Source organism: Thermobia domestica, chromosome 4 (assembly GCF_964235325.1).
Source record: "Thermobia domestica chromosome 4, izTheDome1.hap1.1, whole genome shotgun sequence".
Lineage (NCBI taxonomy): Eukaryota > Metazoa > Arthropoda > Insecta > Zygentoma > Lepismatidae > Thermobia > Thermobia domestica.
Window position 1 is genome coordinate 15,680,598 of NC_137457.1, and position 23,138 is coordinate 15,703,735.

General features: G+C 37.8%; 1 protein-coding gene across 1 annotated transcript in view; it reads right to left on the minus strand.

The window, feature by feature from the left end:
- Positions 1-2,393: 2,393 nt before the first annotated feature.
- LOC145683256 (mitochondrial adenyl nucleotide antiporter SLC25A24-like) overlaps positions 2,394-23,138 on the minus strand; it is a 69,626-nt gene continuing 48,881 nt past the window's right edge. The window contains exons 4-6 of the mRNA XM_081754628.1: positions 19,547-19,714; positions 5,888-6,035; positions 2,394-2,623 (exon numbers count right to left, since the gene is read on the minus strand). Coding sequence (XP_081610754.1) covers positions 2,430-2,623; positions 5,888-6,035; positions 19,547-19,714 — 510 coding nt within the window. The 3' untranslated portion in view covers positions 2,394-2,429. The remainder of the gene's footprint in view (positions 2,624-5,887; positions 6,036-19,546; positions 19,715-23,138) is intronic.

A 23,138-nucleotide genomic window follows, 5' to 3' on the forward strand; every position in this document is an offset into this window, starting at 1 on the left:
AAAGAATTAAAACTTCTTCTGGGGGTCAATCTCTGTTTCTACAGATGCTACAGGAATCATATTTTTAATATAAATAATATTATTGAATTAAATAGAAAATGATCTCATTCTGATTTTTCCCAAGAGTATGTTATGCATATTTTATCGAGTATGCTATGGATACGAGAAAATTTTAAAAAATCAAGTGATACAGGTGATTCAACCTTTGTAGAGACTACTCCATCCCTCCTAACGATCAAGCTTCCAGGAACCAGTCTAACCACCTAATGGTCTGACAATAAATCGGGTACATCACCTACTCAACCATCTAACCACGACAAGGTCAATAAAAAGCAATTAGTTTTACAACATGAAAGAAAACCTATACAAGAGGTGAGGGGAAGGGTCTACAAGTACCAGCCCTACTAACAGATGGTTCCAATTAAAAAACAGTTTACTCAGACCATCCGTGGTTCTATTCAAGTATACAATCACATCTGTCCCTACTGATGTGTACCGAAATTCAAACAGAAATAACTACGGTACTTAATAAAATATATTTACGCATGTTTAATATTTAGCAAAAATACATACCTCTGACTGCATACATACAAAAATACATGCTCTTATTTGGTATTCTCCGTACAGCTTCTACAAGTCTTCTTGTCTTTTTTGTGAATATAAGATTCTTGTAAATTTACATTGTATCACATGACGGAAAATATCATCTTGTACTTTCTTCGGTTGAAGACTGAGGTTTTAGAAATTAGTTGAAGGTAGAAACTTATTATTTTTGTGAAGTATTCAATTTGAAAGTGACATAGTTGAACTTTCAACGTAACATCGAGCAATGAGTACTTGTTTTCCGACATTTTCAGTTGATTTTAAGTAAGTGCAAACTTCGTTTTAAACTCCTTTAGAACAGAGCATCAGGTGTAGGGTGTACCTGTGCACATTCTAATAAAATGATTCCTTTATTCTTGAATTGTCAAGTATTTTAAAATTGCGTTATCTGCAATTGTTCAACTCATTTTAATAACGTTTCTCATATTCTTAAAACACATGCATGAGGATTTTACTGACGTGAGAGGTGTGTGTACTTTAATTACCTTTGTGTACAACCATATGAATGTTTCTGGCTATGCTTATGCTAACATATCCAAAGTACACATAGGAAATTAGAAAGGATAAGTGGCTACCATGAAGTAAGTTGTGTAACCTCATTCATCAGGATGGAGAAAAAAAGTACAATCTGACAATTTTAATTCATGGGATGAATGTTAATTTGTTGTGCGAATTCCATGACTGCCGAAGAAGACAAGAAGACTTGTTGAAACGTTATGGGAAATCTCAACTAACAATAAGAAGCATTTCGACAAAAGTTTTCCAAAGAGATGTTTGAATCCAGAATTAATAGACAGACACAGGGAACAATGTACTGTAGTTACAGTTCAAGCTTTACATTCAATAATTTACAGAAGAAGCATACGGTATCAAGATGAGAGAACAATTAAAAGGCCATGGATTGATGAAGACTAAATAAAGTGGAGAACACAAAGGAGTTAAACAGTATATCAGCTAGATACAAAAAAAAAGGATTACAAGAAGTTGAATTATGAAGGAAAACTAACAAAATCATGGAAGAGAATTATAGAATCTGACTAGATAAAAATTTAGAAGGAGTAGTAAAATATAGGAAAATATGAACAAATGCATCTGGAAGATAAAATTAACGGAACTTTATAAGAACAAAGAAGACGGTTCAAAATAAGAATGGGAAAATAGTTGATTAAAAACTCTTAGGCGGATGGAAGAAACATATGAAGGAATGAAATTATAGTAAGAACTGACAGTGTATTCTAAATGTTGATGATAGAAAACACTCGTTAAAATTGTATATTGACTTAACTTTTGATAAAAATAATATTTGAGTTTAAAGCCATTTAGAGAGCGTGAAAATTGTAAAGAAATAGCTATTCGCTATGGTTTCATCAGTTCTGTATAAAGTGTTAACATTCAAAATGTTGTCATCAAGAAACTATCAGCATTCTGGTGCACTCAGGCGTAAAAGTGAAGGGGAACGTGTGTGAACGCAGTTCCTCCACTTCCAAAAATATTTAAGCGTCCCTCCACTTCCTAAAAATTACAATGAATAAAGATACAATAGGATGAGGAACGACGTGATGTCAAATCCACTTTTACCCCTTGGTGCACTTGTATCATCAGCTCGTTTTTATCACAGAAAAGCAACTATATTATTCTACAGCGACATTTCTCCAGCAACTATAATTCACCCTAGGAACACCAAGGTATTTTGAAGTTACATTAAATACCAAGAGGTGTGGGTCTCAGAGTTCCCCCTTGTTGTTGTTACTAGGGTTTATAAAAAATAACGAAATAAATTATTTATTAGTTATTACTCAATTTATTTATTTAATTGCTAATGATCTCTATTTACTGATTCCCAAGATTTTCCGAGTCTTCTCATAGATGACGTAGCTTATGCTAACCGCAGGAATGACTTTCAAGAAGTTGGGAACAAGTCCTCGGTAGAATCCTACGAAGCCTTCTGTCTGGAGGATATGCAGGATTAAAGTTGTCATTCTTAACTCTTGGACAATCACATCACCAACAACGTTTGTATCTGCAACATTTACAATATACTGTTAATCCTCCATTTACAATCGGTTGCAGAGGTTAGGTCACGTGATTATCAGTTAATTACATCTTTAGGTCATATACATATATTAACAACTTATAATAACATCATCATAAGGGTTGCCACATCAACAGTCTCTAAGAAAGCAAGAGGGATTGCGTTCTAAGCATTAACGGCTGTCTTAGTACGTATTTACGTTTGCGAAAAACATAGAGAAACTAGTACCATGAAAAGAATATAATAAACCGTAAACGTAGCCTATTATTTTAAATTGGTTTATACGTGTTATATTAACTTTAATTTTTAATGTTGCAGGGCTACCGAAGATAGTCTCGATTGCCCATAAAATACGCCACTGTGGCTATAGACTTTTCAATTACGTTTTTGATTACATTTTGACTAGGGTTGTCATAGAGAGTCCAGACTCTCTCCATTTTTTCTCATTTTGCAACAATTTTTAAATGATGTGCTACTTTAACCCTGTCATTTGAAACTTTTGAGTTGGACCCCGCCTGGAACCCTGGGACAAACTTTTTTCTAACCCTAAAAGGTGTTCCCTTGAAAATGATGGAATACGTGTTCGCCGAGCTTTCCATGTACCCAACCGTGTCCGAAGAAATGACCAGCTTGAAACTATTCTGCTAGCTTTGTAGCTTTTACAATATAAAATAAGTTGTAATATCCCGCCCAGCGGCACGTATAACTTTGGGATCCGTCTAGTTTTAACATATCAAATGCAAACACAATTGTCTCGTTCGGATCTCAGTGGAGCCAGTTCGTGACTTTCCCTTGGGATTCGTTTTCAGTGTCATAGTAAGAGCTTGACTAATAAGTAATTAAATTTTTCGTGTTAAGAAATGCATTAGCGATGTTATCCACGACTTATATGGAAATAAATCAGCCAGGAGTTTTCTGCAGGGTTTTCCAAACACATGTGGGGAAACAAGATAAGAGAGATAATTTTAAATGCCTAAATACAACGCCAGAAATTAATATTATTTCAGTGGAAATCAACCAAAGTAGAGAAGAACGGGGAAGAATGGCGGCCGAATAAACGCATTTCGATATACTATAGAACAGCTGCAGTTATTCCGAATGGTATAGTTAAGCTGAAATACACTCTCTGTAAAACAACTCTGAATATTTTGTGGAGTATCTTCCATCATATAACCCTCAAAAAGGGAAAGAAGAATTTTGACCGTTATTTTCCCCCCACGCGGATGATGGCAGTCATTACTTATAATATAAATGCTAAATAAAATAATAAGGTTACCTAATACAATTTAATATAAAAATAATGTATTTCAAAATAATTATCCTGCTTTCCTTATGTATAACTGTGTTCAAAAGAGAAAGGGGTAATTATCAGTGGCAGATCTAGTAGCTAGAAACTGGGAGACAGCTAGAACCCAGACTGTAATAGGTATATCATGAGTTTACAATAAACTTTCAAAGATATATAAATAAGAGCTTAAATTATTTTATCACTCAAAAAACTCAGGGCCTAGCCCCACCCCACCCTTACCCGGCCCCGTTCTAGATCCACTCCTGGTAAGTATGTTTACTATAACAATATTTACAGGTATATATTTTTCTTACATATAATTTATAGAGTAGAATTGTATTTATATGGTTAAATATTGATTTTACACATATCATGCATGTTATAACCAGTGGTGCTATTCAGCCGGTTCCCAGAACCGTTTGTTACACCCAGACATAACAGTAAATTTTACCGAGTTATACCCAGGAACATTATATTTTAGTTTAATTATATTTGTTTTTAGAAATCTTTACGTTTTAACAAAAGAGACACTGACCAAAGCTTAAAACTTTACTTTATTTTAAATTATAATTTGTAACTGTTTCGGATATCTAGCATATCCTTCTTCAGGAATTTAAACTCTGTTATAACAACATTTATATATATGTCTGTATTTTCATTAATTTCGATCGTGTCTGAAGAAGGATATGCTAGATATCCGAAACAGTTACAAATTATAATTTAAAATAAAGTAAAGTTTTAAGCTTTGGTCAGTGTCTCTTTTGTTAAAACAATTAATCCAAAGCCATGAATAGTCTTAAAATCTTTACGTGTACAGGGTTAAGCAGGGTATACCTTGTTTTCTCGCTACAATGTATAAACGTTTATTTCTTAATCTGAAATGCCAATACCAAGAATGAGAACTGGGATCACATGAGTGTAGTGGCGAGGGTTATCAATATTTATATTTGAAATGCATATATACCATTATCAATAATTGTTGGTCCATTGCGGGATTAAGGTCCTTCCAATACTTTTTGACCTGACCAAAGCTTAAAACACACTTTATTTTAAATTATAATTCGTAACGGTTTCGGATATCTAACATATCCTTCTTCAGACAATATCGAAAATTTTTATCATATTTCAAATCTTTCCAATGTTGATTAACTTCCAGAATTACCTACACTCGTCAAAGCCCATCAATTTAGCCTCTAGTGCAAGAACTTAACTGTTTCATTGTTGTGTCAAATTTGAATTATTCTTGATTTTGGCTGATTTAATCATCTTGGTGTCACGATCAACAAACATCGATATTTATTAATATTAGTTTGGGATGCGGCATTTTTATCATACCCCGGGGCGATAAAAAATGTGAAATATGTTCCTGATCAAGGATGGTATGAAATAGAGGACCTGGTAACAACAAAATCTTGAAGCCATACGTCAGTTTTACCATCCCCACTCCACTGATTACCCTGATGCACTACGTATATAAACAATTGAAATTTAAACCTTCCCCTAATGTATCGAAAGTGACATCAGCGATACTGCCGGCTAGAGTCGTAACTAACTGCATCGTCTGCTACTGGCAGTAGCTAATTGTATTATTGGCTAATTCTATCAGACTTACGCGCTCTGAATGATTTGATTCGTTCTTGTTTCTAGTAGTTCGTGATACAAAACTGCTTTAAGTGGCGGCGCCACAGTCTTCACTTACGTAACTTAGTTGCAGCGGGAAGAACAGTTGAAATCTCTTATACTACATCATTACTACATCCCGCCACTCCGCTCGCTTCGCTCAATAAGATCGCAATGTTTGGAGCCAATCAGACGTGGAAACGAGAGTATCCATCAGACATGTCGATGCTCTTTTTTTCATTGAATTAATATACAATTTTGCAGATCCTCTATCTTACAACATCCTTGTTCCTGATGGTATTAAAACAAAGAGCTTACAACTAAATGAAAATTACAGTACGCACCCATTGCCTGCATGCGTGTTCTAAGAACAGACAACGGATAAGTGACAAACTGTGCGACGGCGCTGCTCACGGTGCCACAGAACAACAATACAAGCACTCCGGGAGTCTCGTCAACCACGTGGTGCATCATGTACGTACGCTTCAGAGTCTATGAAATATACAACATATAAATACAATAACTGAACAAACAATTCTAGACTATTGTAATTAGTAGGGATTACTTCTTACGTTAGTAGTGAAACTAATTTCTATAAAAATTTTACAACCTGTACAAAAGTAACCGCTATTTGCGAAGGAAATGTATTATTAAGAAAATGTTTCATTTAGCAGTGACATCAGACAAGGGCGCCCATGTTGTGGTTTCCAAGAGGGGGCAAGTATGAGCAATGTTTCAAATATAGTTTCAAATTTTGCTGTAACTAATATAAAAATTCTATTGGGTTTTCGATATTCAAAAGTAGAATTTCCTCTTAGGGGGGCGAGCGCCCCACCTTGCCCCCCTGATGGGCGCCCTTGACATCAGAATATCTTCAGGTTTATTTCAAAGTTAATCAATGTGCGCCCCTTTCATTACGCTTAAAATTTCCCAGTAATAATTAATTCCCTGCTATATCCACTGAATCGTGTCTGCTTCGATGATGGCAACTGTTTGTGTTATTCTGTACTGCAATTCGTCGGCGTTACTGGGAGCAGCGACAACAAGTATACGTTCTTTTAACGTAAATCCAGGTAGACAAACTGATGCGGATAAGTCAAGCGAACGAGGTGGCCACAGAATGATTCCACTACGACCAATCCCTGTGGGCATTTCGCGATTGATATGGGTTGTAACTTCATTATGAAGATGCGGAAGTGTCCCTGGTGCTTCTGGGTCCCTTGCTCAAGGGCCATGGTCGAAATTAAATTTTGGGAAATTGCAAAATTTTAAACTTTGATATGGTAGAATAGGGCCGTGGTATGTACTTCCGTGGGTTTGGCTGGCTCCATCTCGTTCCCTTTTACGGGTTAAAAATTGTATGTGAAAAATTCAAATTTATGAGGATTTTGTTCTATTTTATCATTATTGATGTGGTTTATCACGTTAGTATGGGCTACGGGGAAGTACATGAATTATTGTCTACATGTATTGACGCGCCCCCCTTAAATTTGGTAAGTAATAATTACGTATGATAACGTGGTAGGCAATTAACCTCATTTAGGCCTATTCTCTTTGATGAATTTTATTGTGTGATATGGTTATAGGGATTGGTAGGTCTAGAGGGTCTCCTCATCAGTGCCATGCCGTGGAAAATCAGCGCCCGGGGCGACAGTATACGACGGCACCCCATGTACACATGAGTGAGGTCGACAGACCAGTCGCGAAACGGCACCATAGTTGGCGCGAAGCGTAAGAAAATTTTCAAATATAAACCCTGCTTTTCCTTGACTTTGAGTACTTTTTATTACTTTTCCCTTCTATTTTATATACATATATTAGTCATGTCAACCGGCTCGGCTCGGTTGGGCTCAGCTCAGATGAACCATCGGCTCGAGCCGGCTCAGTTGGGGTGAGCGATCGGATCGGCCCAACTGAGCCGAGGGCTCGAGCCGGCTCAGATGGCTGAGCTATTGTCTCGGCTCGGTGGGGACTGAGCCGTGAACCGAGCCGCTCGAGCTGTTGACAACACTAGATTAAAGTTGCTAATTACGTGCTACGAAATGTTAAAACGAAAGCCCAATTTTCGAACTTGGATTACTTGAAGACAAACAAACTATTTTATATTTGAGTTTGTAGTAACTTCTTTGTTAATCAATCTCTTAAATCAGTGGGCACTAGTTTGATCTCTGTTGTAAATATCATTCAAGAAACTAATGAAATAATAGTACAAATATGTAAAAGTTCGAGTACGCCTACAACTATTATTGTTAAGGTCGTGTAACAGCATCTTGTAGTTTTTTTTAAAAGGCATCCTTTGTGTTTATCTAGACTTGTTTTATTACTTCCATCTGTTTATCAAAAATATTTCTAAGTGAACTTGTATTTTTCTTTGTTGTTAATCAGGACGATGTTGCGCCCAATCGCCTCGGCTCGGCTCGGTTCACCTGAGCCATCGGCTCGAGCCGGTTCGGTTGCGATGAGCCACCGGCTCGGTTCGGCTCGGCTAAGGTGAGCCATCGGCTCGAGCCGGCTCGGTTAAGGTGAGCCATTGGATCAGTTCAGCTCGGCTCAGGTGAGCCATCGGCTCGGCTCGGTTCGGCCTAAATGGGCAAAGGGCTCGAGCCGGCTCGGTTGGGTGAGCTGTTGACTCAGCTCACTTCTCGGCTCGGCTCGGTGGTGACTGAGCTGTGAATCGAGCCGCTCGAGCCGTTGACAACACTGATATATATATATATATATATATATATATATATATATATATATATATATATATATATATATATATATATATATATATATATATATATATCGGGTGTTTTAAAAATGGCGTCCAGGGGCCACAGAGCACTATTCTACAGGCCAAAATAAAGCGAAAATGTTATATGATGGTTTGCCCTCCGGGGCCTCCTTCAGCCGCTATGGTGAATTAAAATTTCAGAATGTGGCAACGTCGCAGACTAATTTGGAGCCATTAGCATTACTCTACGAATACAACAAGCAATTAAATAGATTGCTACACTAATAAGTGATGCTAGTATCAATCAATATCGACCTTAGCTGCCATCTGGAAAGAATCGATATATATTGCTTTATTTTGACTTGTAGAATTGTGCTCTGTGGTCCATGGGCGCCATTTTTAGAACACCCGAATATATATATTATTTCTTCACCCCACTCGAGCCCCGTTTCTCATGCTAAAATGTGAGAGGTGTGCACCACTGTACCCTTGCCTTATGAAAGAGAATGGACATGTGTATTCACACATACACTGAGAAAAATAAGTGGTAACGTAGTGGGGGTTAATGGACAATTTAGCTGCTAGAACCAGTTAATAATTTGTAACAACCCTTCTGAGACAAAAAAGGTTAATTTTACGAGGTCGCCGGTAATCAATCAAGAAAGGTTACTAGAAAATGTGTAGAAACAATCCAGTGTTGCTATTAACCTATAAAATAGGTTAGAAGAAGGTAACCAATTCAAGAAGGTTAATTTAATTTAAAACACTGTGTTGTTATCAACCGATTTTCACACAAGGCAAATTTAACCCTCCGAAACTTGTTTACTGGTAACACTGCACTACTAGAAGTACAAACAGCAAGGTCGCCATTTGCAATTTTAAGAACGAAAAGTTTTAAGAATTATGAATACATCCGAAGGAATAGGAAAACAGTTATTAAAATATGGACTCTACATAAATTAATAGAGAAATGTGAAGGAAAGTTTATTTACGGAGGTTTATGCATATTCTGAGATTTAAATGAATAAAATGTTATGTGACATGTTTCTAGTACAAATATCCACACTAGATGGTAGCACTACTAGTTATGTAATTGTCGTCAAATAATTCACACACTCGTAATAATAATTTTGTAATGTGTTCAGGAAACATAGTGCGTTTTACGTTGCTTTACGGTACAAATATCAAAATCCTTTTACGTCTTTGCTTATAGGGAAGAGTATCACCCAAACAAATTCTCACTGTTAGTTGTTAAATACTTGTGATATTGGTGGCTTATAAGGGTAGGGCGTTTCGCATGTGCGTAACAAGGCCACTTTTGAAATATTTGGGCCAAAGGCTAAACTAACAGCACTAACTCCTACCACACGCAAAACTCCTCCTCCTCCTAGACGATCGCCAATGCTCTCAGTAGTTATACGCGGAGTAGAACCGGACCTCACCGATGAGGAAATTTGTGAGGAATTACATCAGGAAGGATTCCCTGTAAAACGATGTATCAGGATAAGGAACAACAATGGTGCAACTTATCTTGTGAGGGTACTCACAGATCAGCCACAATTAATAGACCAATTGCTATCCACGGGAGCTTACATTTATCGACGACGTTATAAGGTCGAACCCTCTCGCACACCTCCTCCTCTCCCGTTACGATGCCAGAGTTGCAAACTCTATAATGCACATCCCACATCCGAATGTACAAATGATATTAAATGTGGATATTGTTCCTTACAACATTCTACCAAGGATTGTCCCAATCAAAAGGCACCGCCTCAATGCAGTACATGTCCTGAGAAGCATCCAACTTATAGCTACAGATGTAAGGCTAAGCCACAACCTGAGCCATCCAAACCAGAACTTGTAGCACCCATAAGATCTGCTGACCGTCCAACTCCACCTGCTAATTCTTTACTTCATCCGGTTACTGTCGAAGATCTGCTCCGCTTTCTCACAATTAGTTTACAGAATATCCATCCGTTTCTTCGCACCCACATTCTCAACCAAATCATTCACGCAGCTAAAATCTTGTTTAATCTCCAGCTACATGCCACCTATTCTGGACCGACAGTCCATTTTCAAATTCAACCTCTTGAAGTCTACGTATAATATGGCAGCTCCTATTTGCTACTATTTATGTATTTTCGTGATGACTTACAACTTATTATTTATGAACATTCGTTCTCTGTTGACACATCAAGTGCTGTTTACGCAGTTATTACAGGAAGAACATATATCAGTTTTTGCGCTCAATGAAACTTACCTGGCTCCTTACCTACGGTGTTACATACCAAAATTCAATATACTACGCCATGATGCTCCGTCCGGACCACGACTGTATGGGGGTACAGCTCTCGGCATTAGTAGTCGTATACCATACCGCACTGTTACAATACCCCAGGATTTCAATCTGCCTGAATACAATATAGCAACTATCTACTTTCGCGGTCGCACAATCACATTTGCTACAATCTATGTTCACCCCGGAAAGATTATCAATTACGATTTCTTTCGTTTCATTGATACACAATCTAGGCATTATATTATCATGGCTGACTTAAATTTCCATAGTCGAACACAACGCGACAAGCAGCTCTTCCTTGATTTTATACATACTTCCACTACTGGGGAATTTCACAATTTGCCACAGCCTACGAGACCAGCTAGTAACACGACTCCTGACGTAGTAATAACTTCGTCTTCTTTATCTCCTCTTATCAACATTACTGTACTGGACTCAATCGGTAGTGATCATGTTCCTATTAAGCTGGAACTACAATGTACAGCAAAGCCAACAAATCCCTTACCAGCTAGGAAGATTTATCTCTATCATAAGGCTAATTGGGATCAATATCGATCTACCATCGATGCTGCCATTACCGCACTCACTGTACCTACCTCGCAACATAGTCTTGATCACGTCATCACGGAACTTACTGACGCAGTTAAAGGTGCAGCAGATCATTCCATTCCATCTACTCATGTCCATCCGAATAAACCTACCTTGCCGCCAAGGTATCTTACATTAATTTCTGCTTCACGTCGAGCTTATCGAGAATATCGAACAAGCGGCAACTTGGAGGCACTTCGTTTACACCGTCAATATCTCCGAATAACACACAACTATATTATAGCCTACAAGAAAAGACAGTGGATTCACACGTGTAACACCCTTAGCACAGAAACTCATCCCAGCAAATATTGGCGTAAATTCCATCAACTCACTGGCAAAACGTCTCGCACGCCCTACCCTCTTATTCACAACAATCAAGCTCCTAATACTGACATCGACAAGGCGAATCTTTTTGCTGCATTTTTTCAAGATATCTTCACTCCGCTTCCTGAATGGCACACACCGCAACGCCTTCAATCTTCGATCAACCGTCACGCTGATCCTTCATCTGCTCATTTACAACCATCTGACCAGCATGTTCTGGAACCTAATAATCCACTAACTCAGGCTATAGACTCAGATGACATCAGAACTATTTTAGCAACTAAACGCAATACGGCGCCTGGATTCGACTCTATTACATATACTCTCATCAAACATGCACCTCCTTCTTTCATTCTGATTCTCAGTCATATTTACACGTTCATCCTTCGAACTGGCTTCTTTCCGCTCGATTGGAAATACTCCAAAGTTCTTTTATTTCCTAAGCCAAAGAAACCACCATCTGATGTCCAGTCGTATCGTCCAATCCATTTAACAAGCTGTCTTTGCAAAGTATTCGAACGTATACTCGTTCGACGGCTTCACGAACACCTCCTTACATACAATCTTCTGCCAATCCATCAAGCTGGTTTCCGACCGCGTTTCAGCACACTAGATCAATTATTGCGACTTACCACTGCCATTTATAACCAATACAATACGGGATTTCCTTGTTGTTTAGTTACATTTGATTTGGAAAAGGCATTTGATAAAGTCTGGCATCCTGGCTTGATATACAAATTGCATAATTATCTGCTACCCATATCTTATATACGCTTAATCAATGCCTTCTTAACCGGACGTATTGCATACATCTCTATCAACAACGCTCTATCACACCCAATTTTCTTACACTCTGGCGTACCTCAAGGTTCTTCTTTGTCTCCATTGCTGTACTTACTTTACGTTGCTGACCTCAGAGTCACTCCTCACGTCCAAGTCTATCAATTCGCTGACGACACAGCATTTCTAACAACGGCTCGTACTATCCAAAGTATCAACAGACTAATGCAGCCAGCCATCGACACATTTGTCCACTGGTGTGACGTATGGAGACTCAGTATTAACTCTGCGAAAACACAATCTATTGTATTTCTACCACCTGGTAGACGATCCAGAGTGCTTCGCAATCCAAATCTATTACACATTCATGTGGACAACACGCCAGTTTCTCTTTCATCTTCTCTTACCTACCTTGGGGTGATATTTGACACAAAGCTCACTTGGACACCTCATCTTAAGAAAATTATTACTCAAGCCAAGAACAGACTAAATCTCCTTAAACGCTTAGTTGGAACCAGCTGGGGTTTACGACCACCTACTGTCCTCCATACTTACAAAGCTTTTATGAGGAGTACTTTAACTTACGGCCATACAGCTTGGGCCGCTGCCCCCGACAAATTTTATAAACAATTATCAATAATGGAACGACATGATTTCAGATTGGCCTATCGAATTAAATTACCAAGTCCAACTAGGCTCCTCTATGACCTCATTGATTTTCCACCATTGCTTACCCATCTAGAACAGCTTCGCATCCGTTATATTACGCAACGTTTTGACTTACAACACCCCATGCTTCATTACGTAATACGCTATGACCGAGACAATGATGCACCATCACGATACGTTTTTTCTCCGCTACAGCACTATCTTACATTGTACCACTTGCAAATAGATCCTGCCGACCGCGACCCAGAAGTATTTGCTATATATCATCCACGTCATCTGTCATCTTCCATATATCCATCATATGCACAGTAAATACCTACTAACTTGGGCCTCTCCTGTCTACATCAGTTCCTGAATAGCCCCAGGAACAGAAGATAACCGCATCTGTTCACTAACAGAACCTCGTGTTGTGGCGTCCAGAACAATTCATCCTCATTTCATCATCATTTCAAACAATTATTCCTATGAGTTCTATTATTCCTGCTATGTTTTGCTATTGACTTGATATTCCTTTTATTGTTTTTCATATTTGTTGTTATATTCACGCACTGAACCTAATACACTGCACTAATTTTGTTATTTTCTTGTTTCTTGTTTCATATTACTCATCGCCTCCCTGCACATTTTCTGTTATTATTATTTTATTTTATTTATGTATATAACCAGTTCAAGTTTATTTCTAATGTATATATGTTCATGTCTTTAAAAATAATGAATAAAGAGAAAATCCCTTAGACCACCCATAATTCTTATAGCCTCCACAATATCAATGCAACACTTCCCCGAAGAAAGGGCGCAACCCTTTAAACGGGTAGACTGTAAAAAAAAAAAGTAGGGCGTTACCCTTTAAACGGGATGACGACAAAAAAAAAGGACATACTAGAAATGGCAATAAATTTAGGTAGTTATTATCTATTTTAGTATTGTATTTTTTGATGCGCTCGTGGATGAGTGAATATCTGTTACTGTTATTTATTAAATAAGCTATACTAATCGAAGTACACGGTTAGAAAGTTGTCGCACCCTGTTTCGTTAACCGAGCAGTCGGTTATTCCAACATACTAACAAGGTTACCGGTTACAGGCTATGATTGATAGTGGTAACTACGTGATCGGTTAGCGTACCCCTGTGAGTTATTACACTGTAACCTAGCAATGTTAACCTGTAACGCAAGGTTACGATCACCTTCTCTCGTTAACCTTTTTGGCTTGGCTGCTGGGACACACGACTCTGTTGTCTATATATTGACAAACTAACTTGGTTACTGTCCACCTTTTTCTTGTTTACTAATAACCTTTCTTTTTTTTGCGTGTATAAGCACATGAAGTGATAAACCCTCATCAAGAAGGATAAAATAGGTGAAAATCTTCTCAAATTTGAATTTTTCACAGCTATTTTTTACCCATAAACGGGAACAAGATACACCACCCAAACTATACTATACTATACAGTAAAAAGAAAGTGTTAATTGAAGTGAATTTTAACATAGGCCTGTGGTCCCAGCGCGACTACCCACTCAATCAGGTACGGTACATGCTAGACATGTACCATTTGACTTCCATACCAATCGTTTAAGCACTTGAGGAATGTGCATTTTATGTTCCCAGCATGTGTAGGTAGGTAAGTTCTCTTCGAGGAATTTCTGACACTTGAAAGGTATTTTACACGCTTTACTGAAGTGTGAGGAACGTAAATAGAACATATGTCATGTACGGTCCGGTCTCACATATTGTGATTCGAATTACGACATTCATTTGTGTACACCCGCGCAGACGCAGGTAGTCAAGGAGAAAGGTTTGAAAGATGGCGGTAGTTCATCGTGAGGTGTACACTGATTGTGTTTAATTAATATAAAATAAATTAAGAACATCGTTTACAAAATTGCTGTTTCTTCGAAGTAAGTTACGTATGAAAGTCCAATGAATATTGTTTTATATATTTGGTAATGTATTTCCGTGGTGTGTTTTCATTTCACATATTTTCCATCAGTGGCGGCGGTTGGACGTTAAAAGTGGGGGGGGGCAAAACATGATCTGAACAATTGTATATCAGTGTTAGATTTCCTGATTGTTTCTAACACTGTTGGATGAAAGGTTGTATAACTAATAGGATACTATCTTTTTTTACTTAAAATACCGCATATCGAATTTCTATTTTATTAAGTAAATTCATAAGAGCAATACAGGTAGGTATTAACCCTTTATACTCTTAAACAACGAAAGTGTAACAAGAGATTTGAGTTCTTGCTCATGAACATCTTAAAATTCTGTCTGGAAAATTGTGTGATTAGATTATTTAATAAATTTGCAAAACAAATAAATAGAAGAGACAATATTAATTAAAGTGATGAATAATGACGCTTGTTTTGCATAAGTTATATTGAAACTAGGAATTAATGAACAACTTATACTTAATTCTACACATGCCATTAAATGAATGTTTTTACTCTTAGAAAATGAAATATAGTAAGTACTGCAGGCATATGCTATGACATTTAAAGAAATATGCAATTGCAATATTAATTGCTTTGAATTGCAATTAAAACGCAATTCCTGTAGTTTTCTTAACTCCACGCGAAGACAAATAAGCAATACGTACTCACGCAACAGCAAATATATGGCACCATTTTTTTTTTATGAAACAGTAATACATACAAAACCTTTACCAAGGTGTCCACATTCTGGAAAATAATTGAAAGTCAGGGAAAGGTAAAGAAGTAAAAATGTATCAGGTGAAGTCAGGGAAATGGCGGATTGGTCAGGGAAAGCCAGGGAAAAATCGATTTAGGTCCATTGTTCAATTACTGAATTTATGAAATAGGGTTGATTTCTTTACTGTTAATGGATGCAAAATCTGGTGTTCTCAATGATGATATTGAGGGAGTCAGTGTTCTCTGATATAGTTGTTGAAACTAATTTTCTGCGAAAAACACATATCTAACTGCATCCTGGCATATTTGCTCAAAAGGGTAGACGCTGTTCTAGAAGAATTGCATGGCGTCAAGAGGATATCTGGGCAAGTGGCTGAGAACGCGAAGAAATAGTATCTCCAGGTTACAGTGAAAGCTCAGACTGAAGAATTTAAGGAACACTCGAGTGAATTCATAGCCAATGACAGAGATTGCATTGAACTTGATGAGTTTTTTTTTACTTAGTATTAGGAAATGGGAAGAACTTCGTTGACTATGGTCAGTTATGAAATTGTGTTTTGTCTTCTTTCACGGAAACGCATTTTTTGAAAGTGGTTTTCACAATAAACAAAATTCTCATTGTTGACAACTTACAAGAAGAATCTCTGGTGGCTCAACGGATCATATATGATTCTGTGATGAGAATAGGTGGACCATCAGAATTAAAAATTACAAGAGGTATGACAAATTCAGTGAGAAATTCAATGAGACAGTATCAGGTGTATTTGGGAAAGAAAAGAGAAATAAATGCTGGAGACGAGGAGAGGAGGGAGAAACGGAAGATTCAACAACAGCTAAAAGTGTTGGAGGAAGAAGAAAAGAAAATTAAACTGCGGAGACAACAAGAAGGATATTCACATCAATGAGAAGAAAACTATGCGAGAAAGGATGAAAACAAATTTCTAAATGGGTTGCATTTAACAGCTGCAGCAGCAAAAGTATGTGTTACATAATGTGTGTGTATGTTTTTTTTTTTAGTAATCAGTAAAATCATGTATGAACTATTTATTACTTGGTATTATAATGTGTATTTTTTCCATATCTTAAGTACTCTGTACACTTTGTAACTTTACAATTTGTGTAATATGTAGGCCAAATCAATAACGCTCTAATGCACATGTTTGTAAATTTACAAAATGAAAAAAAAAAAAAAACAGAAGCGGAAGAGAACAAGGCCAACTATTGGGAGTGTAGAGGCTGGGGTTTCTTTCTTTTTTCTATATTTTTAAGTTATTCAGAGGTCAGGGAAATCTGGAACTTTCATGGAAAGACAGGGAAAAGTCAGTTTTTTTTCTCCAAATTGTGTGAACACGCTGTTTACATTTCCAAATAAAACTATATAAATTTAGGCATCACTTCAAAAAAGTGGGGGGGCAACTGCCCCCTCTTGCCCCCCCCCCCTAATCGCCGCTCATGTTTTCCATACCACTTATACGTTCAAATTTTTGTACATTACAGTAGATATTCACTAGAAGAAAATATCAAATTATCAAGGGCGCCGATTTCTCTGTAACTTTGGGGGGCCCATTCATATATATATATATATATAACAATAAAAATACATATAAAAATATATATCCATAAAAATGCATGGGGGACCACATGAGCTTAGGGGGCCCGGGCTCCCTCGGCCCCCCAGGATCGGCGCCTTTGCAAATTATGTATAGTTGGCATAGATTATAATAAAATTAGCCTGCAGCTTGGCTTAGCTCTAGTCTTTGTAACAGCTGGTAGAGTTGCTGATACATGCCTAGTACAGTCCTGGCACATGCTAGTAAAAAATGTGTCAAGCACATAGCAAGTACATTCCACGATATGTGACTGGCACGTACTTTAGGGCGGAAGTAACCTTATTCCTTTCATATGAATTTCACATGATTTCTCTATTCAAGTAACCTATCATGTACTGTATATTCCAATGTACCTCGAGGAATATTCTTTACACATGCCTAGCATGTACTTGTGTTGGGTGGGATACCACTTTAAGAGTGTTATTTCAACAGCAAAAGTTCGATGTTGCAATTAGCGTAGTCTCTGTGTTACTATTTGACACTAAGACAGTGTTACAGAACTAGGTGAATGAAGGAAGAAGCGTGGAAACGGGACTGTTTGTGACGATGATTTTATATGTGTGATTTTTATACCACGTGTTGTTAGTAAAATTCCAGTTAGCATGCTGAATAGAAACTATTAATATATTCATATTTATAAGTGTATTACTCGTCAAAGATCAGCGAAATCTTTCATTTGAGGACAATGACTTAGCATATCATAACCACGTGAAAATTCTTTGTACCAGATAGACAGAGCCAGGGCCGCAACCGAAGGGGGCTAGGAGGCCTGGCACCCTAAATTTTCGTTGCCCCGCCAGACCTCAATACAAAATGGTATTATTAGACCTAATACAAAAAGCACAATTTCGATATTTATAAGAGAATTTTTAATGACTTGGCCTCTCTCTAACATATTCATGCACCCCCAAACTTCTGTGGCTGGTTTCCGGCCCGAACAAAGCAATACAGTAACATTCAGCATGCAAGTTGCCTCGAGAACTTATAAATATTTACACAAGTGACACTGACAATTCGTAGTAGTTTTTGCTTATGTCCATAAGCAAAGTTTTAAGTGGTATATTTGACATTTATACCCTATAACTAACATGTTATATTTTCTGTTACTATTTTCCACGAAAATACTTTTGTAAGGGTGCGAATTTTTCGGTATTTATCCGAATAAAAATGCTGCCATCTGTCGTTCCTATATGGACTATGTTGCGATTACTGGCTGTGCCACACTTTCTTATCCCTCATATTAATTTATATCTATTATCCGTGATCCTAAGGACGCGCCTCTATTGGGCCCGAATGCGATTGTGGGGCATCGAAATAAATTTTAACACGTTCCCTGCCCGCCTAATGCACGTTCCCTGAACATAATTTAACCTCTGTGGTCGGTTTTGTAGACACAAATCGAGCAAAGATTTCTGCCTTCATAGTCTCTTAGAAAATTGAGTGATAGACTGCACGCGGAATGATGTAATAGTTCATTTGGTTGCATTCACATCTCTATAACTCCATTCTAAGTAGCATCAGAGCAGTACTGAAGATGGAAGTTTGTAAAACCACGTATTAATCTGGTAAACGGTACTTTTTGCATATGTTTCTATTGAATTAGTAAGGATCTGTAAGTGAATGCGTAATTTTATCGATCAATGTCCACTTTAAGAAGCGACCCATAAGAATCCGTTTTATTTTGTTCACTAAGTGAAGTGCAGTATTGGAAAGCTATTAAACATTAACAATGGTTTTAGAAAGAACCCATCCAGTTCTAGTGATCCTACTTTGGTAGACTTGGCTAAAATTCAGCTCAAATGTATAGTCTATATGCCAAAAGCAAATTGTCCTAAAATGGATCAAACATAGTTAAAAAGCACGAAACATTTAACATTAACAAATCAATGAAAAACAAATAATTCCTCCTCACATTTCAAAACTATAATAAGGAGATGGCAATTTGAAAGCATATTACAAAGACACAATGAAGAGCTTAAAAACAATGTATATAGCACAAGGTAAATGTGGAAAAAACATTGTCAAAAGTCAAGTTGTTTGAGTAAAATCAATAATAATGATAAAGTATATGCATCTTCTGCGAATTACCTAGGGCGCCCCACGCAGAGCTGGATTTGGAATCTCCAGACTCGATTTAGCACGCAACGTGACTTTTGACCTGATCACGTGACAAACCGGATAGGGCCTTTATATGATTATCACCTTAGATTTTTCTATTCACACTCGCATAAATTACTACTTAATTACTACTAAATTACCCTGACTTTCCAGCCTTCTGGTAATCCAAATTTAGCTATGATGGACGTTCATTAACTTCTATTTATAAAAGCCGAATTCATTTAATCAGAAATGTAATCATACCTCGTAGGTTGCCAAATCGAGTCCTGCGTAAGGCCCTATGCCGATGATACCTGGAGTGAAACCTTTGTAGAAACCCCTTAAGCCCTCAAACTTGGCAATTTTTCTAGTGACATCGGCAATACCGTCATATTGGCCCGTCTTCCTAAGAGCAAGTCGCACCTTCATTACCTGCAAAAAAGGAAATATTGTTACTTAAACATAAAATTGAGATAACACATTCCTATATCCTCTACCATAATTTACGCAAATTTACGTAGGAGGGAGGATCGGAAAGTAAGGTACAGGAAACATTCTGACCGCGATACCGAGAATTGTGACAGGTTACAAGGCCTATGTTTCTAGAGTTTCGTCTGTTATAGAGGAATGAGGAGCGTGCGGTAATTTAAATACATGGAGTTGGCAACTGTGCAGAGTTTCAGCCCCGCCACCTAGGGCGCCAGTTAGTAAACACAGTTGACGACTCGTTTGGAAAACTGTTCTCGCGAAGAAATCTGCTCAGTTAATCTGCTGATTTTTGTGGACGAAACATATTAACCGCGGCTGAAATTCATCGCCACCTGATAGAGGTTTACGGAATGTTTGTAATATCTCGTGAGCATGTCGCAGAATAGTGTCGAAAGTTTGCGGCTGGTAGAGAAAAGGTCACTGACGGAGAATGCAGTGGCCGACTCTGCACAGCATCGACTTATTTCACCTTGCATGGAGGCGCTGATTCAAAACAACAGGTGGATTACGTTACGGCATATGATGGCAGAATGTTTCCGCACTGGAAGGAGCACCTAGGTTGCCGTTGCTTGACTTTAGACTAGGAGGTGAAACTCTCCGTGATAACGAGGCTGAACACGGCAAGGACAGGATTTTTACCAGGAGGGAATCTTCAAACTCATCCCACGATCTCAAGCGATGTGGAGACTATTTCGAAAGGTAACCTAATGTATGTACTATCTGTTGGGTGTATTGGTTAGGCACGTCCAGAAAGTAAGTTCCGTTTGGTAATAAAATTAAATTGTGTACAGATACAGAAAAATTATTTATTGCACAAAATTCTACAACTCTTAAACTACTTTTCCAGATAACTGCCGAAATTTTGCAGGCATTTGTCATAACGTGGCACAAGGTTTTGTATATCTTCTTCATAGAAGTTTGCCACCTGTGTCTTCAACCAGTTGGAAACAGCTTCTTTCAGCTCGTCGTCATTGTTGAAGTGTTGACCGCCAAGGAAAGATGTGAGATGTAAGAACAGATGAAAGTAACCCTGCGGTTTTCCTGGATCTTGTCATCAATCGCGTGAACCAGTTCTTCTGTAACCAAAGATGGAGGCCCACTTCGTTCTTCATCGTGCACGTCACTACGTCCTTCATTGAATTGTCGGACCCATCTTCTCACCATTGAGTCACTCATCGCATTTTGTCCGTAAACATCGTAAATTTGCCGATAAATTTCACTTGGTTTCACTTTCCTTGCATTCAGAAAACGAATCACAAGCGGCGGGATTTTCAATCAACACCGACATTGTAAACAAGCACAACAAAGCGTACATGACTGACAGCGATCTCCAAATGGCGCACGTTTCTTCTCCTTGATACAGAGCGTCTACCGCGCATGTGCGGAACTGCGATCGCAGCGCTGCAGCGGAGATAAATTGAAACGGAACTTACTTTCTGGACGTGCTATGTATAAAATAATATATACGCATTTCACTACACGCTTTGTAATCTTACTATGAGATCACCCCTCCTACTTTTGTTAAACTTAATGTCCCATGATTAAGCTAAAGAAGACAGCGGAGAGAATGTTGCGGAAGTACCGCAGGATTCTGAAACATGGATGTTTGGATAGGGAATATACTACGTGAAGTCTTGACCCGATTACGGTGGGTCCCATAGTTTTAGAGCTATGGACCTTTAAAGTTCATTTTTTCATGTTTTCGGCAGCCTATAAGTCCGAAAGGAAGCATTTGTGCACCCAGGTTGGTCTATACTTTTTGTCTTATCTCGGTGTCAGGAAGAATCACCTCCCAAACGTTGTCGGTGTTGTTTTGAAACTCCCTGTATATAAACCGGTTGAGCTGAAAACCTCATTTTTTGTAAAATCGGTTTAAAATATTAACTACCAGAAGTAGTAGATTGCGTTTCAAGGCGCCCTTCAGCCACGCGCCCGTGACACGTACTTCGCTTGCCCGTCCCTAGTTGTTTCTCACAAAGGTTAGTTAATGGAAGCTGAGATCAAACCGAAAACCTCACACACCAGAATCAGCACCCTAGCACTGAGCCATCGCTGCCCTTCACTTAGGAGCTAATACAAATAGTTACTAAAATAATATGCATAATTATATTTTTTTAAAAAATGCGTTTTGTCTACCATAATAATCGGACGATCTTTGTTTATTGCCGCTCTCTTCTTATAATAGTTCTCACCGTTAGTCCAGTGGCTACACTGAGGAAAATCCGTTCTCCAGACAGCGGTATATTGTACAAATATACGGAATCCTCTTGCTTACTACAGAAATCAGTACGAAGCACACGTTATCCGTATGCTACATAGGCACTGCCCTTAGATATTACATCATGCCATTGCAGCATGTCTGACATCTAACAGTTTTCCGTATATCACATGTACATACTTATGTTAAATTCGTCAGCTATATGTTATATTCGTCCATTTGGATGTGAGATCCTGATCGCCTACATTGTTTCATACGGAAAGTACGTACAGATGGAACACTTATACGGAAAGTATTATAAAAGTGTGTTTTCAATTATACGTTTGCTGTACGTTAAGTTCAAAAACTACAGGAATTACTCATGTAACCTACCTTTTTTAAGTACGCCACTTACATTTCTTTCTCAGTGTATAGAATATATTTACCAAATACGTGGAATACAGGTCAAGCTTCGATTTTTATATAGAGTAAAAGAAGATATTAACAAACAGGTCTCTTTCTATATTCTTTGAATATCATTTATAATTTGAATTTATTTTTTAATTGTATTGAGTATCTATCTTCATTATTTCGAGTTACATTTTAGTGCCTATTTGCCTGCCCATTTTCCAGGTTTTTAATGCCTAAACATCCAGTCTCTGTTTATAACCAAAAACCAAAATTAGCCTCGATTGAGTGAATACTCGGAAACGCGCTTTCCAGGGATTTTAGTACTAGAGAAGAAATATTCGTAAATTTCCAGTAAAGAAAATGGGTGAGGAACAGAAGAGAGTAAATGCTGAATCTATTTGTTTAAACCTACTGTCTAGATTGTCTGCCAAACAAAAATTAACTTGTGTAATCAAGATTTCGAACACAAATACAGAAACAATTAGAAAAATCCTTCTCTTGAGGCTTGAAGCAACGTATCCCTTACCTTAACGTATGTTATAAAATAGGAAACTCTTTCAACAGGGTTTCCATTGATGAGTGAATAGAGTGAAAGGTATAAACTCGCAAAGCATTTCGACACCGGATAGAATCCTATTCCCTTCCCTTTATTCTGTACCTTTTTGCATTTCTTTAAGAACAGTAGGACACCGGAATGTTAGAGATAAGCTTACTGGCAACGTTTATTATTATTATTATTATTATTATTATTATTATTAT